This window comes from Alosa alosa, chromosome 21, assembly GCF_017589495.1.
Source record: "Alosa alosa isolate M-15738 ecotype Scorff River chromosome 21, AALO_Geno_1.1, whole genome shotgun sequence".
Lineage (NCBI taxonomy): Eukaryota > Metazoa > Chordata > Actinopteri > Clupeiformes > Clupeidae > Alosa > Alosa alosa.
In genome coordinates, this window is record NC_063209.1 from 8,142,174 (window position 1) to 8,159,489 (window position 17,316).

General features: G+C 45.8%; 1 protein-coding gene across 2 annotated transcripts; it reads left to right on the plus strand.

Annotated features, from left to right (window-relative positions):
* The first annotated feature begins 433 nt into the window (after positions 1-433).
* Positions 434-14,811, plus strand: fbxw11a (F-box and WD repeat domain containing 11a). 2 transcript variants are annotated; one of them, XM_048231337.1, is made up of 14 exons: positions 434-569; positions 2,675-2,779; positions 5,366-5,437; positions 5,614-5,833; positions 6,855-7,041; positions 7,977-8,067; positions 8,298-8,435; positions 8,577-8,695; positions 10,141-10,390; positions 11,841-11,959; positions 12,116-12,226; positions 12,355-12,433; positions 12,797-12,961; positions 14,749-14,811. In XM_048231337.1, exons 1-13 carry the CDS (start codon positions 468-470, stop codon positions 12,956-12,958), a joined length of 1,755 nt encoding a protein of 584 aa, XP_048087294.1. In that variant the 5' UTR covers positions 434-467; the 3' UTR covers positions 12,959-12,961; positions 14,749-14,811. The 2 variants fall into 2 exon arrangements, with proteins under 2 accessions (XP_048087294.1, XP_048087295.1); XM_048231338.1 differs by lacking the exon at positions 2,675-2,779 and having other exon boundaries at positions 436-569.
* Positions 14,812-17,316: the final 2,505 nt, after the last annotated feature.

Below are 17,316 nucleotides of genomic sequence, written 5' to 3' on the forward strand. Positions count from 1 at the left end.
CTGTCTTTGTGAACACAATTTAACCTTTGAGTTGTAATTTACACCGTTTCAACGTCAACATTGGGTACGGCCCAATCAAAATGCTCTAAGTGCAGACATCACATTTTCTACATTATACAGACGTGTGTAATATATGCATGTCCAGATATTATTTGACATGTGTAGCTCTCTCTTCAGGGGAGCACAGTAGACTAGTCTTTAGAAGGGCCTGTTTACGGCTGATAGTCTCGTGAATGTGATATTTTTGCCAGGTCTTATGAAAGTAGAAAAAATGGCAACAGTGTTGTTGGGGAAAGCCGTAGTGGTTTTTGGGGCCAATCACATTGAACCATGCGCTAGAAAAACACGCCTTCCATCACGGCCTGTCTAATCACATAGTTGTTATTCATAAGAGGGCGTTTGAGTGCCTTTGTCGGGTCATTACAAGCACAAAACACTCCCTGCCGTGGGTCGTGACGTATACTCGGATGCGGACAGCGACGCAGGGCTGGGTTTCCATTTTCGCTTCGAGTTTCGGGCGGAACAACAATATGGAGCCGGAGATGGAAGACAAAACGTTGGAGCTAATGGTAAGCAGTCAATTCACAGTAGACAATCTTACTAAACACACTCGTTTTTCGGTTGTTTATAAATATCACCATTGATTCTAATTCAACGTACTTCAATGAGCGCCAAAACGGAGTCGACATTCCGTGACGTTAGACGTTATTGGAAAGGACAGGGAAATCAGTGAGACCAAGCTAGACAAATAATGTCAACGCCAGTTTCAGGCCCGGAAAAGTATTTTTCGTTCATTACAGTTGTTTATTTTCCGAATTCACAATGAACGCATCATACATATGTCAAGGTGGATGTGTCAATAGTTAGATAAATGTTGGTTGTCAATAATTAGCGAAAATGACAGAAATTGAGGGAGCGTCTAGTCATTGCAGTACCGCTGCGCCATTTGGCCCTGCTGTAGCATAACGTTAGCTAGCCACTTCTGTTATTAGCCTCATGTCTAGCGAGCTTGTGATGGGAATGTAGTTGCTTTAGCCACTGGCCTCGTCGAGTCAAGGGTTATCACTAACACATTAATGTTTTCCTAGTATATGTGCTCATCAAGCCCTATATGAAAGTACGGTTTCTGAAACACCTCGCAAACGTGAGATGGAGTTTTTATTGCTGCGTAGAAGGAAGTGTCCACAGCTAACAGTAGCCCGTAGGCTAACTGCTAGTTAGCTAGCTAGCTGAAGTGGTGATTTCACTTGCCCCCCCTTTGATATTATAATGTCAATTATAGGTATGTAGCAGTGATGTATGAAATGTATTTAAACACATGTTGAAAATACCAATGAATATAATGAACTGTCATTTCACAATTTTAACTCTGTGCAAGTGGTAACGTTATTAGCTTTAACTTCTGTATTGGAGCTTACCCTCATTATTTATCGAAGGTTGACAGCCAGTTGACATTAATGCTAGGAAGAAACACGTAGGCTATAGCATTCGTTTACCCCCAAGCAACTCGTTTGAAAATGTCGCATTGTTTAAAAATGTTGCTTGGTGTACAGTCGAGTAATGATTACATTGTTACTGAAGATTTAACAGTAACAAGGCGAGTAATGGTTACATTGTTACTGAAGATTTTGTCTGGTAATTCTGATAATTCTCTCAACATGTCATGCTGTCTTATTCTCACTGTTATCCAGTTTACGCCGAGCTGAATATAGTATCTATGTCAATATTAGATGTAAAAAAAAAAACATGACTGACTTAGTCACATCCTCCTTCCTGGCATTCTGTTTAAAACACACACACGTTTAAGTTTATTCTAACGAAACTATGAACTGTGCCCTGATAAAGATTAACCTATGTAAAGAAACCTACGCCATAATACCACACAACTGAAGTCTACTTAATGCTGGGATTTCAAACCATGGGTGCGATTCTGTTTGTTTTATTTGTACTTTGGCTCACCCAAGAGCATGTGTCAAATCCCAAAGTGGAATAACCTCTATGCAGTATACTGTTCTACAGTACACTTCATATTTGATCAGGCTGATTGTACCCATCCTCTCACAACTTTACCCACCCCATATCTTAACAATGCTTCTGTCTTTAATGTATGTGCCTTTGCACTGTTTGTGACTGCGTCCATGTGTGTTTGTTTATTATGCGAGAGTATGTGTGTGTGTTTGTGCGCTAACTGTGTGTGTGTGTGTTTGGCTCTAATACAGGTTTTTCCCTCACTTCCCACACTTAACTCCTTTCCGCTCTTCTCCTCCTTGGCCCCCACATATTTGCCTCACTCCGTTTATCCTCTTTTGTTCTCTCAATTCTCCCTCACCCCTTCTCTTTAATCTGGTTCACCCCTTCTCTGCCCATCTCTCTCTCTCTCTCTCTCTCTCTCTCTCTCTCTCTCGCTCTCTTCCTTTCACTCTGAATTCTTTTCTCTTACAACTGTCTCACATGGTCACTCAACTGCTTCTTGTTCCTGTTCCTGTCCCTTTCCTGCTCTCCTGCCCCCTCCCCAACTCCCCTCTTTCTCTCTCTCCTTCACTCTCTCTCTCTCTCTTTCTTTCTTTCTTTCTTTCTTTCTTTCTTTCTTTCTTTCTTTCTCTCTCTCTCTCTCTCTCTCTCTCTCTCTCTCTCTCTCTCTCTCTCTCTCTCTCTCTCTTTCCCTCTCTCACAGTGCTCTGTGCCTCGCTCTCTCTGGCTGGGCTGCTCCTCGGTGGCAGAGAGTTTGTGTGCACTCAGGTGCCTGCAGAGCCTCCCCTCCTCCCGGGCCCACAACCAGGTTCTGCTCTCCTCCTCTTAAAAATCACCCACCCCTCCCATCTCCTCTCCATCACCTCCTCTGTTCCTAGTGCTGTGTCTCTCCAACCCCACCACACTCACCCTCCCACCCCACCCACAACCCCTGTGCAACACCACTCCAGCCCCCCCTTTTTTTTTGTTGCAGGAGGCCGGTTCCTCCGGCTCCTGTTTTTGATTGGTGATACAGGCCTAGTGCTCGTTCCTTCGGCAAGCTCGCTCTCTCGCTAGCACTCTCCTTCTCCCCTCTTCTCTCTTTTATGGGTGCTACATCAGAATAATTATTTAATATGTCGCTGTAGTCAGCAGAGGAGAGTTGAACTGCAATGTTTTAGAGAGAGTCGGGGGTTTCAATCATAAACCTCCTTAGTGGCATCTGAAAAACATATTTCACATCAGCAGCTTTCAAATAGATTTTTAAAAAAATGGACCCTCGGCCCCTTAAACAATAATATATGAAGCTGCCATGTTGAGTGTGAAATCCACTGGGAAGTCCTGGTTGGCTTTGCTCGTTCAGGTGGCCTGCCGTCTCACCGCCGTATCTGGGTGTGGCTCGGCACGTTCGCTCTGACGGCGCGTGGGCGGAGTGTCTGCGTGGCCCACTCACTATCCTGAGAACGAGGAGACACACTGCCTGCTCATCTGGTCTTACTAGTTGCCTGCCTGCCTTCCTTCCTTGTCTGCGTGCCTGCGTTCAAATGATGCTGCTTGTCTCCTTCGGCTGCTTTTTAGTGCTTGCTGCCCAGTCTTGCTTGCTTGCTTGCTTACTTGTTTTGTGTGTTTCTTTTAACCTCCTGTCTGCGTCTCGTGTCCTTGTGATTTCTCTCTCTCTCTGTGTGTGTGTGTGTGTGTGTGCGTGTTTGTTTACCTTCACCCAACACTTGACAGCACCTTTCATCAACCTGCTGATCAGTTCTGAATGTCCAGTGTTTCCATGATGGTCTTTTGCAAACATTTCCTGTACTGTGTGTGTGTGAAGGACATGGCCTACAATTCTACAGCATACAGTGTTTACTCTGGGCTAGGTTTTATGTGGAACTAGAAAAAGATATTTTGTTAGGAAAATATCTTTTAGTTAGGAAAAAGTTAGGAAGTTAGGAAAAAGATATTTTGGTTTGGGGACTCGGGAGAGATCATATCTCTCTCCGGGCGGAAGAGACTAACGGGAACAGGACTTGACGTTCCGCATAGTGTCAGACACGACGCAGCCCAGGATGCAACCTGATTATCATCATTCCCAAGAATCCAATTTGTGAATTGAGTAGCAACAGATCGGAGCAGGCCGGATGCTCAGGATGTTGAGGACTGAGCTAATGCGTCCGGATCACATTCTTCAAAGAGTCTTCCAAGTGTATTCTCAGCTTGTGAGCCTTGAGAACAACATCTGCATTCTATTCATCTTCGACATGTAGGCCTAATAGCTTAGCTTAGCTATTGATCTAGGCCCTAGCCATGATCTAGTGCCTAGGGTTAAATTATTAAACGTTTTCCTCATGTAGGCAGGAGTTTTTTTTTTTTTTTTCAGTGGCGATCCTGCCAAACTTGTCATGGTCAAACCTTTAGGGAGGGCAAACATATGCAGTGTGGTGGTGATGAGCTAGGTATCAAATTAAGAGTCTATGATTGCGAGGTGGAAATGACAGATGGCCCTTTTAGTAATGTTGAGAATGCTCAACATTAACCTTGCAACAGTTAAACGTGGCTATTACGCCTGTTTGAGAAGGGCAAATGCAGTCTTCCTAATTAAACTCCCCCCACACACACACCCTCTGTAAATGTTCACGCTGCCATTTCATCTCATGCAGTGTGTTCCGGCTGTGTTCTCTGCTTGAGTCTTGTGGTGATTAGTGAGGGTCAGACCTCTGCTGCCTGGTTACCAGCTCTCCCACACGAGCTCATCCAAGGTCACCCCTTTCTCTGATCAGCTCTCCAGCATTTGCATGCTTTTGGAACATAGGTTTCAGACCTGTCACGGCAGACCCACACACACACACACACACACACCAAAGCCCCCTGGAAATGCACAATCGACTTAAATTGGGGTTTATTATTATTTGTGTGCAGCAGTCACCCATCTTGTATGCAAGACTAGTTTGCGTAGGGTTATTTTCAGGTTTGTTCATGCTCTAGACTCTAGACCTCTTGGGTTTGCTCAGACTAGCCCTTCCCCGTCCCGTCACCACCTCTTAACAACGTTGTGGATGATTGAGCCGTAGTGACCCTCTCCCTGGACCCAACGAAGGCCTTGTATTTGTGGTTCACCGCTGGCTTTGTATCCATTCCTTTTTGCCTGTTGTAATGTCCCCCCTTATCTATCTGTCTCTTGTTAGTGTCCTCTTACACTGATGTCCCAGTAGCTTGTAGCGACTCCTCCCTTATCTCCTCTCCTCCCCTCCCTTCTCCTCTCCTCCCTTATCTCCTCTCCTCTCCTCTCTCCATATCTGTCCTATGCAGATGCCCTATGTGCTTGTCCGGTCTCACTCTGTATGTTGTGTGTGTGTGTGTGTGTGTGTGTGTGTGTGTGTGTGTGTGTGTTTTTTTTCTCTCCTCCCTTTGCGTCTCTGCACAGAATATGACGGTTATGGAGCCTCAGAATAATCACTCAGATGAGCTTTCGCCAAAGAAGACCACAGTGTTCAAGGTGAGTCTCTCGTGTGTGTGTGTGTGTGTGTGCGCACAAACGTGCATGCATATATTACAAATTATATGCACCATGCAATGTCACGTTAAACGAATGTCACATTTTGGGATTTGTGTTTTTGGACAGCGAAGTGTATTGTTGTAGTAAAACTCCTCTCTTTACCTTGCGTCCGGCAGCTCGGTAACGGAGTGGTCTCGGCCTCACGGAAGCGGCCGTCGCAGTGCAACTTTGACAAGGAGAAGGACGTGTGCATCCAGCTGTTTGACCAGTGGTCGGAGGGCGACCAGGTAGAGTTTGTGGAGCACCTCATCTCACGGATGTGCCACTACCAGCACGGACACATCAACTCCTACCTCAAGCCAATGCTCCAGAGGGACTTCATCACAGCGCTGCCAGGTACACACGCACGCGCACACACACGCACGCACGCACACACACATGCACGCACACAGAGAAACAGAAAAAGATACATAGATCTTTATTGTCATTGTATGCGATACAACGAAACTTCTATTGGAGCGATCCTCTCCAAATAGCAACATAGAGTAAAGATATATACACATTCTCACCCAAGCACATCTCACACATACACATTTATCTCGCACATACACATTCATTCCATGTTCTCAAATAAATAGCTAAAAAAACAGTAAACACAGCAGTTATTGCACAGAGTTTGGCTTGTACACACACACACACAGAGAAACAGGCAAAGTTGTATGCAACAGCTTCACACATGAGCTCGACCTCAGAGACTGCACACACAGACACATAAATCCATTCTTCAAATTCTACCTCAAGGCCATGCTGCTGTGGTAGCTTGTAACACACACATTTCACACATTTGCTCTCACTCTTACACACACACGCATGCACACAAACACACACAAGCGCGCACACACTCTTTCCAACCCCATGAAAACCATGCTCCCCTATGTGTCACAGCATGTAACATAATCTCCACATTCCCTCTGCTGCTTGAGGGTTTTAGTAAACTCTCTAACCCCCTCCATAGACCCGGCAGCACTGAGGATGAAGCTCACTTAGATTCAGAGGTCAGCCCCAGCTATAGGATACATTCCCTGGGATCACAGCCACACAAAAGTGCCTTGCCGAATCAGTGCTGTGAATGGACCTCTTTGCTTTGATGTGCTTACATGCTGGTCTTCCATTCAGAAGTAGTATTGTTACATCTCTGCTTTAAGTTTACACAGTACAGATTAACTTAAACTTTGGCTGGTTGGTTGTGGTGAAGATGTTCTTGTAATATTTAAATCCTTCTCTAAGGGGTACAGGGAACTGTGGGATTACAATGAAACATTCAGTTCAGATTGTTTTGTCCCCTTGCATGCCACTTGTATCTGTAATGTTAACTGTATCACCAGTCACTTTTCCTTACCACTCATCTTGACTGCAGCCCGAGGTCTGGACCACATAGCGGAGAACATCCTGTCGTTCCTGGATGCGCGCTCGCTGTGCTCGGCCGAGCTGGTGTGTAAGGAGTGGCAACGGGTCATCTCCGAGGGCATGCTGTGGAAGAAGCTCATCGAGCGCATGGTCCGCACCGACCCGCTATGGAAGGGCCTCTCTGAAAGACACCAGTGGTGAGGGGGACCACCGTCCACTGTGCACTACAGTTGGCTGCCCAGCTGCAGGAGACCCTGCCTCTGTTGGCCACAGAGGGGTTGGGTTGGGGAGGGGTTGAATGGGTTGTGCTGATACAGGGGTTTTCAAGCAGAGCAGGAGCAGGTCTGGTCATGCAGGACTGCACGGATGTGACCTCCACATATCGTCAGTCAGGGGTAAAAAGTAATGTATCAAAAATGAACCTGATTTACGAAGACATTAACCTGCCTATTTTATGGTTGATGGTATATGTTAGCCTTTATGTAAGGTATAGTGGATGACAAGGCATTTGAGTTTGAGGCCACTTATACCACTGTTGCCACACTTGCGTTGTGTTAATTTTCTAATATAAGTTCTGCCTTTTGATCTCTAAAACTGTTTTGTTTGTAGAACTATGTACTGCCACACATTCTCATTTCTCAGTTTTTAGGGCAAACTGCCATTACTAGCTTTAAATGGAAACATTAGTTCCATCTGTCTCGTGGCTGAGCTAGCATATCCCAAGATTCTGTTGTCTTAGCTTTGTAAAATCACTGTTGTACTTATTCCAAAATGCAGTGCATCTCAAAGCCATCGCAGTCAAACGTTACAATTTTTCTATATATACAAGCCTAATGTGGCATAAAAACTGGAACTACTTCATAGGTGTGCAAATATCTGAAAGTTAATTGATATTATAAAGAGTGCATCACAATAGAAAAATTCAACAAAGCAGTGCTATTGATAATAGACAAATAATGGCTCTAATGGTGTCCAAGACTTTGTGCTGCTCATGTTTTTTACTTGAACTTGTAACTAGGGAGCTTGTGGCATTATTGACTCTTGGGACTTAAGAAGGCACCCAGAAATGTATTTATCATCACAAGACTGACTGAATTGATGTGATTGGTTGCTTTCTCTTGTCCGTCACCAGGGAGAAGTACCTTTTTAAGAACCGCACAGTAGAAGTCCCGCCCAACTCCTACTACCACTCACTTTATCCTAAAATCATCCAGGACATAGAGGTGAGTGTCTGTTTCACCACACAATCACACTCACACTCTCTCACACACACACACACACACACACACACACACACACACACACATCAATAAACATGCACAGACATTCACTCACACACACACAGACACACACACACATATATATATATATATATATATATATATATATATATATATATATATATATATATATATATATCTCTAAAGTTAATGTTGTTCTCTCTTGTCCTCAGACCATTGAGGCAAACTGGCGGTGTGGAAGGCACAACCTGCAGAGGATCCAGTGCCGCTCAGAGAACAGTAAGGGGGTCTACTGCCTTCAGTATGACGACGAGAAGATCATCAGCGGCCTACGAGACAACTCCATAAAGGTGCGTGCGTGTGTGTGTGTGTGTGTGTAGGGAGAGTTGCTATCTGCCAGGAGATCCCAGGTGTAGGTGGTTATTGTTTTTTGATGTAATGAAGCATTTCCTCCTTCCATCTCTCTATCTCGCTACCTCTACATCCCTCAGATCTGGGATAAGCAGTCTCTGGAGTGTCTGAAGATTCTGACGGGTCACACGGGCTCGGTCCTGTGTCTGCAGTATGATGAGCGGGTCATCGTCACAGGCTCCTCCGACTCCACCGTCAGGTGGGTGGACACGTGCGCGGATGTGCCCTCACTCACATGCACACACACTCCTTTTCTGTCATATAGTTTTCGTGTGTGTGTGTCAGTGTGTGTGCGTTGGCATTAAGTACCCACCTTCACTCTGAGCATTCACACACACTAGGGGATAAAAATGCTCTGTTTATATCTCTAGTGTTTGTTTGTTTGTTTGTTTGAGGCCTCCCTTGCTGTCTCTAGACTGTATGTGCATTTGTGTGCTCTGGCTGACATCATGAATTTAGCATTTTCTGACTTAGCCTAATATTTGTCCTGGACAAACTCCCTGAACAATCCAAAACGAGATGACCCTGACCTCAGAAAACATTAACAACTCTCTTGGCGTGTGTGTGTGTGAGTGAGCGTTAGAGAGGGAGCATAAGACCTTGTAACATCAATCAAGTACAGCCGAGAGCAGCAGTGACACCAAGGCCTTTAAAACTGCACATTGGACTCTGTTCTGCTCTCGCTGGGAAATCTCCACGGAAAGGCTGACTTCACTTCCTGAGCCAGTGCTATGACAGGCAGGCAGATGTGTATGGCCCAAGTGTCATGTTTTCCAGTGTGTGTGTGTGTGCGAATATGTGTTTGTGTCAGTGTGCTCGTATGTGTGTGTATGCTAATGGTGTGTGTGTGTGTGTGTGTGTGTGTGTGTGCGTGCGCGCGCTTCAATTCACACATCTTTCTTGATGCTTCTCATCTTCCCCGCACCAGTGCCAACACAAATCTGTGTTTTGAATTTTCCCCCCTCGTTAATAGGTGTAGAATTAAATTCGATCCCCCCGTCAGCAGGGCTTAGCTGACACTAGGTGGCAGCACACACAAGCTTCTGTTTACAGCCTGTAATGGAAAGAGCATTAGCATCATGTTCTGACTTAAGTAGGCGCTTTGAAGCCCTCTCTCAGGGGGTTATTAAGCTAACTCGCTCAGACGTGGAGGAAGTGCATTAACATTTCGCTCAGTCGGACTTGCTCTTACTTTCCGTCTTTCCCTCTCTCTCTGTTTTGCTACCTCTCTTTTCACACTCCCTGTTTTTTCACCGCTCACCCTTTCATATGCTCTCACTTGCTCTTGAAGTGCGTCTTTATTATTTTTCCCTTTCTTTCTTCCTTTCTCTTTCTTTCTTTCTTTCTTTCTTTCTTTCTTTCCCTTTCTTTCTTTCTTTCTTTCTTTCTTTCTTCCTTTCTTTCTCCCTTTCTTTTTTCTCTTTTTTTTCTTTTTATTTATTTTATTTATTTATTTATTTTATTATTATTATTATTATGATTTATTTCCTTTTGTCTCTTGTTCTTGACTTTCTTCTTTCTTTCTGTTATTGTTGCTCTGTTTCAGTCTTGTTTGTTTGTTTGTTTGTTTGTTTGTTTGTTTCCTTCTTTCTTTCTTTCTCACTGACCAATTCTCTCTCTCCTCCCCTCTCTGGTGTCCTGCAGGGTGTGGGACGTGACCTCAGGCGAGGTGCTAAACACGCTCATCCACCACAACGAGGCGGTGCTGCACCTGCGCTTCTGCAACGGTCTGATGGTGACGTGCTCGAAGGACCGCTCCATCGCCGTGTGGGACATGGCCTCGCCCACCGACATCAGCCTGCGCCGCGTGCTGGTAGGCCACCGCGCCGCCGTCAACGTGGTCGACTTCGACGACAAGTACATCGTCTCCGCCTCGGGCGACCGCACCATCAAGGTGAGCCGGAGGGAGAGGGGGTGGATGGGAAGTGTAGACGCATAACCTGAGTCAGTGAGTCGCTGGAAGTCTGCGAGTATGTAGAAGGGATAAGTACACTTGGAGGATTCGACTTGATGTCGCCGCCTGCAGCCGTCTTAAGCTGACTGCATAACGTGATTATTTCTGAGATTCTGATACGTTTTTAACCATCACGTATGCACAGTTCCGATTTGAAAACCATAATCACGTTATGCAGTCAGCTTAAGACTGGTGCAGGCGGCTACATCAAGTCGAATCCCCCTATTGCCTCCACCTCGGGTGACCCCCGTCATTAATGTGAGTGGAAGGTTGGAGGGTGAGGGGGTTGAATGGAGAATCTAGGTGTACATCTGAGGGGCTGCTGGGAAGCAGACTGGAGAAGGCAACGCGTCTGTGCAATACAACTATTAACTTATGCAAAGTGCGGCCTTTTTTCCTTTCTTTTGTGGGGTCCATGTTTGTCATAAGAATGTTGGCATGCAGTGAGTTACACACCTCTACGGCTGTGCATCTCAGTATGGTAGTCCTAGCAGTGGCAGACATTGAGTTTCCAGGAATCACTATTGAAATCCCCTCATACAGTATGCTGTGAGTTATTGTGAATAAAATAACCAAACTAACTGCCATGACTTGGTTTGCTTTTATTGAACAGTGTGAGGAAGTTTAATAAGTGAGAAACAGGCCCATGTTTGACATAGCTGGCAGTTTTTCTCTACTGTTAGTTCACCATTCGCACGGTGGAGAACCGCATGTTTAAAAGTACTATTCAAAAAGGAGGAAAAAAGCATAACATTTTCAGTGTTGGTTTTAAGAACTTCATGCCAAAAGGGGGGCATGGGTAACATGCAACAGGAAGGTCTTTTTTTTTAAATTTTTTTTTTTTTTCCTCCCCCTTCTTCCAAGCCGAAATTCATCCGGAACATCATTTATTATCTGAAAAAAAGGAGAAAAGAAAAGAACTCCAAACAATCGCGGGCCAGAACACGGCGTCTTGATGTGTTCCATGCGGGGCGCATGGGAACCTCTGGAGTTTGATCGGGCCACGTCGGGTCGGCATGAATAAAACATCACAAGAACAATACCCTCCCTGTGTGCGTGTCCCGGCTGGGCTGGTCTTGTAATATCACTCAGCGGCCGGCCAGGCCAAGAGGGCCAGTAGGCTGGCCTGTGTTGGTTGGCAGGGCTGTGGACTCGACAGTTTCTTTTTTCTTTTTTTTTTCCCCCCTCTTCGCTCTCTCCCTGTTTGGCTTTTGGGTCGAGGGACATTCGCTGGAGACCCTGATCCATCTCATGTTACGAAAAGCCATCCTGTTCAGGTCTCCTTGATATTGGACTTTTCAAAAACAATGGTCGTGTTGGGGTTTGATTTAATTAGGACTGTTATGACTGTATGTGGGCAGCATGTTAATGTGTGTGTGTGTGTGTGTAGGTGTGGAGCACCAGCACGTGTGAGTTTGTGCGCACACTGAACGGCCACAAACGAGGCATCGCCTGTCTGCAGTACCGTGATCGGCTTGTGGTCAGTGGCTCCTCGGACAACACCATCAGGTATGTGTGTTTTTTGGAGGGAACTCGTTGTTGAGCTCTGGTTTTGTGTGGTGTGTGTGAGTACATGGTGCTGGTGTGGTTGAAATCTTCTGAAGACTGTTCTTGCATATGATTGGATCAGTGTCCTCATGTGTCCCTCATTCTCTCTCTATCTAGGCTGTGGGATATAGAGTGCGGGGCATGTTTGCGTGTGCTGGAGGGCCATGAGGAGCTGGTTCGCTGCATTCGCTTCGACAACAAGCGCATCGTCAGCGGAGCATACGACGGGTCAGCAACACTCCCATCTGTGTGTCTTGGCACGCACACACACACACAAAATATGTCCCTCTTTCTTTCGCACACACTCGACTCAAGTTTTGCTTACGGTTGCATGCTTGTCCATTCTGTCTCTGCAGTAAAATTAAAGTTTGGGACTTACAAGCTGCGCTGGACCCCCGGGCGCCTGCCAGTACTCTCTGCCTGCGTACACTAGTGGTAAGTGTGTGTGTTTCAACAAACACTGGGACTTTACTGTATACTTCATGCAGAAGAAATCTCATCCAATAAGCCGGGTGAAGGCCTGCATTTTCCAAGTGCCAGTGCTCTTTGGCAGAGTCTGCCCCGTGCAGAGATGATGTTACATAGCAGTTTCAGTGAAACTGGTTTCTGCCCTCTGCCCAGCCAGGTGATTTAAAACCAGATTAGAGCACAAGCCAATTCCCCCCTCAATTCCCATGTAGCCCTGAGGTAAACACAGCGCGCTCTCTGTAAGGGAAGAATCATTCTGTTGTGGTGGTGGTGGTGGGGAGGACGCCGCGGCTCCCGTTTCTAATTCCTGTTGTCATGGTGACCTGGCAGGAGCACTCGGGCCGCGTGTTCCGGCTCCAGTTCGACGAGTTTCAGATCATCAGCAGCTCCCATGACGACACCATCCTCATCTGGGACTTCCTCAACGTGTCGGCCAACGGGCAGTCGGAGGGCCGGTCGCCCTCCCGCACCTACACGTACATCTCCAGATAGCAGGTATGCACGCCCTCGGACGGGATGGGCTTGCTAAGGCACCCTTTGGTGCACACACACACACACACACACACACGCCCCTTCAATCAAGACCATGTTATCAGTCAATCCCACTACACATACACACACGAGACAAGATGGAGTACATACAGCAGTTTGTATCCCCCTTACTCTAAAATGACGAAAGGTGTCAAATAAATGTATTGTCAACACAATTTTTATTTGACACTTTTTGTCAAACTTGTGCACCCACATATGCCTGTTCGTGAGTCTACTCCTTCAGCCGTGTGTGTGTGTGTGTGTGTGTGTGTTATCATTAAGACTAAGACTACTGCGCTGCACACCAGTGCTGACCCATTCCAATGTAAAGTTTGTCCCTAGATGGAAATAGCCTACTGGTTAGCGCTTCGGACTTGTGACCGGAGGGTTGCCAGTTCGAACCCCGACCAGTAGAAAGCGGCTGAAGTGCCTTTGAGCAAGGCACCTAACCCCTCACTGCTCCCCGAACGCCGCTGTTGATGCAGGCAGCTTACAGTACACTGTGTGCCGAGTGTGTTTCACTAATTCACGGATTGGGATAAATGCAGAGACCAAATTTCCCTCAAGGGATCAAAAGAGTATGGATACTTATACTTCTGAGTATCCCACTGACCGGTTTAATGTATAGTCTACTCATCCTTACATTTTCCACATGGATTGCTCTCTGGTGGTGGAGAAAGACCAAAGTTCTTTGAGTGCCTCAGTCCTCCACAGTTGTACAGAGTACGTGTCTTAATTTACGACCACTCTGAGACCTCTGATATGCGCCTCTACTCATTCATAATAGAACATCCTCCATTGCCTGAAACACGTGACTCCCAACTGAAGCCATCTGCCCATAGTATCTGCAGATTCAGCTTGAGGCCAAGACACAACAAGATCCCTTCGTCAGTCATTATAGTGTTTTTGTGCATTCCACATATTGCCTACAACATACACGGAGCTGTGAATCATTTCAAGATATATATCCCATGAGCTCATCAAGGCTGGCCTACGTACTTGCTGTATCCAGTGAACATGCGGTTGAAATTCTACACCACATAACACAATAGCTCCGAGCTACTGTGCAAAATTCATATAGAAACGTTGTCATTGATGAATCACCTCACAGGTTTAATCTCAGGCCAGTGAATGGGGGAAAACACACACACACACACACACTCTCATAGGACGAAATCTTTTGGCTTCAATGCTGCAGAGTATGAAACGAGATATGAAAATGCATGTTATCCCTGCATGTTTTATTGATGTTGGTTGTGCTTTGAGCCTACTACACCGCTTGCTAGTTTTCATTTAACATGAGCTTTGCTCTAGGCTGTCTGCTGCAGTATTAGATTGCTTTTCTGGCACCATTTTACTGTTTTCTGTAGGACAGCGAAGGAATCTGTATTGAGATACAAGGGGAGTAATGTTAAAGGAAGGACCTTTTTAACAGGGCCTTAAATTGACCACCATTTACAACCCCATATAGCACTGCAGAGGTCAAATGATGGTCCTGGTGTCTGTGGTGAGGCACCATATGGACTGAGCAAGGTCATCCCAAGAACCCTATAAAAATACCTGTGGTTTCACCGACTGCATCATAATCCACATGTGCGGTCAGCACTGGTGTCTAGTGTGGTGACCTCAGTAGAGAACATATAACTTTCCGCAGATGCCTACACCGCTTCCTTATCTCTGACTCACACTCTCTCACACACACACTCACTATCTGCATGGTGTGTGATCTGGTCGGTCTTCTTTTCCTCCAGGTGCCTCTCCTCTGTGGCAGTGTGTCCTGGGAAAGCTGAGAGCTGATTGGCTGTGGCTGGCCCAGACAGGAGCCCAGGGACCCTCCTCTTCCTCCTGATCATCCTCCTCCTCCTCCTCCTCCTCACTGCTGTGCATTCATCCTCGTGGTGGATCCTCAATCCGAAACGGCACTTTACGAACGCTGACCTGTACTTTCAACCTTTAACTCCCCCCCCCGATCACTATTGGAGCACAGCCCTCGATGTAAATCGTGTTTAAGCCAGCTCTATTTAAACAAAAGTCCTGAAAAGCACATACTTGCACCCCCCCAACCACTAGCCTTCCCCAGTTCTCGGGAAGGGGTTCTTATTCTAAGTCCAGCCTGTTGGGTCCTAAACGTAGAGGTGCCACTGTAGATAAGATAATAAGCTTAGCATTAACTTAAACAGCATCCGAGTTCCAAGTTCTCCCACTACTTATCACTTAACAGGGCACGAGCCATATTGTAGAGGCGTTTGTCCTTTGCATTCTCTCACACTCTATTCCACTCGCTCCCCATCCCTTTTTTTTTTTTTTTTTTTCTTCTTCCTCGTTTTGTTTTTTTTTTTTTTTTTTTTCATGGACAGGACTGTTGCACGCTCACAGATGGACACACGACACAACCGCACGTCAGAGAAAGAGACTCTGTGCAAGCCTCAGGAAATGAGGACCCGATTGGTTGGTTGGTTGGTTGGTTGGGTTGAGTGAGTGATTTGATGGACGGATTCACAAATAGGATGACTGTTTGTGAGGAGCGGGTGAGGAAGTAGGGAAATGGAGGAAACTGAGTCTTTCTCCTCGTTGCCGCTCCCTCGCCTCCCCCTTCTCTCTGTGCGTTTGGGGCCGGGGAAAGCCGACACTCCCTGCGGCAGCCTTCTCTCCAGGGCGAGGGACATACGGACTGCTAGCGGGACTTGTCCATGGACAAGCCTGCAGCAATGAACTGCAGTGGCCGACTTCAGGTGGGGGGGGTGTGCCCCTCACCATGTCTCGTGACTTTGTTTGTTTGTCTGTGTGTAAGTTTTGTGTTTTGTTTTTTTTTTTTTTGTTTAATTTTATTTTTCATCAAGGAGATTGCTGTGCATGTGAGGCCAAAGGGAGAAGCAGTTTCCTGCCAAGCCTCTTTGATTTCTTCTCTTCTTTTGTAACTGCCTATTACTTTCATATTGTTTTCCCTCATATTCCACCCTTTTTAAATTGGAAAAGTCATTTCTTTCTTGGTGAGATTGTGCTAGACATTGTAATTCTCTTCATTCAGTGTCAATTCTCTCTCTCTCTCTCTCTCTCTCTCTCTCTCTCTCTCTCTCTCTCTCTCTCTCTCTCTCTCTCTCTCTCTCTCTCTCTCTCTCTCTCTCTCTCTCTCTCTCTCTCTCTCTCTCTCTCTCTCTGGTTTGCCTGTACTTGCCTGCTTTTTTTTCTTTTGTTCTAAGAGTCCTGTGTCTTGAAACTGAGTTAGCTGTAAACAGAACTGTCTTGTCAAAAACTGTTGTATATTAAAATGATTTTTTTAAAAGATGGAAAAAAAATTATTGTGAATAAAACACTTTACTGTGGAAGAGTGTTGTCATATAATCTGTGTGTGTGCGCTATGCCTGAGATGACTTATGTGTGTCTCTCTGTGACATTAGTCTGTACGCGATCTTGTGTGTTTTTTTTTTTTTTTTTTTCTCCATTGGGGTTGTCGAATATTGACCGGAAGAAATATGCGAATGTAAACTTATTTGTTAAGCTGAGTGAAATCATCGGTTTGTGTATTTGTATGCGATGGGGCTCAGTGTGGTGTTAAATGAATGAACCAGCACAACTGCTCAAACATGACCAGCCGCCACCTCCACGGCCTTTTCACAACAGCTGGTCCGTCTTAATTACCCTGTTCCAAAACGCTTCAACAGATAGCACACCTAGCCTACCTTTTACAGCTAAAAGTCCTGTCAAAAGAACATGAACAGTATACAATGTAAGTGTCTGTATGGCCAAACCTTGCTCTCTGCTGTGCTTGTCTTTTGTCCACCAGATGGTGCTAGAACCTCAGTTTTTAAATATATTAGGCATGTCTAGAGCATTTGAGTCAAACCAAGGCCTTGCATGCCTGAGCAGAGCTGGACTGTTTACTCTCAAGGGCATCTAGCATTTTGAAGATATTAGCGTCCAAAGCCATATGTTTTCGAGATGTCTGTATCGATTCCCATAATGACTGAAATAAAGACCTGAACGTTGGAGATAGCCTGGTTGCTCTCGACTTCTTTTGTGAATGAGTGGCCTATGGTTGACTGGCACCGGTTGTGGTCTTGGCACTGTCGGCGCATTTTAAGATTTGCAGGCTGTGCTGTGCGGTGCTAGTGCAGTTTTGTGTCACCCTGAGACAGCACTGGAATTCCTCACTGGACTTCTGCACGCTAGGGCCCAGTTTTGTATTCAGCTGTTTTTCAGTGCATATCAGCAGCAGGGCCAAAATAGTTTTTGGTGAGGAGACTGCAGAAACAAGACAGCATGGACTACATCAGTTATTGTTTGTATATACAGGGTGGTACATATACATATCCAATCAG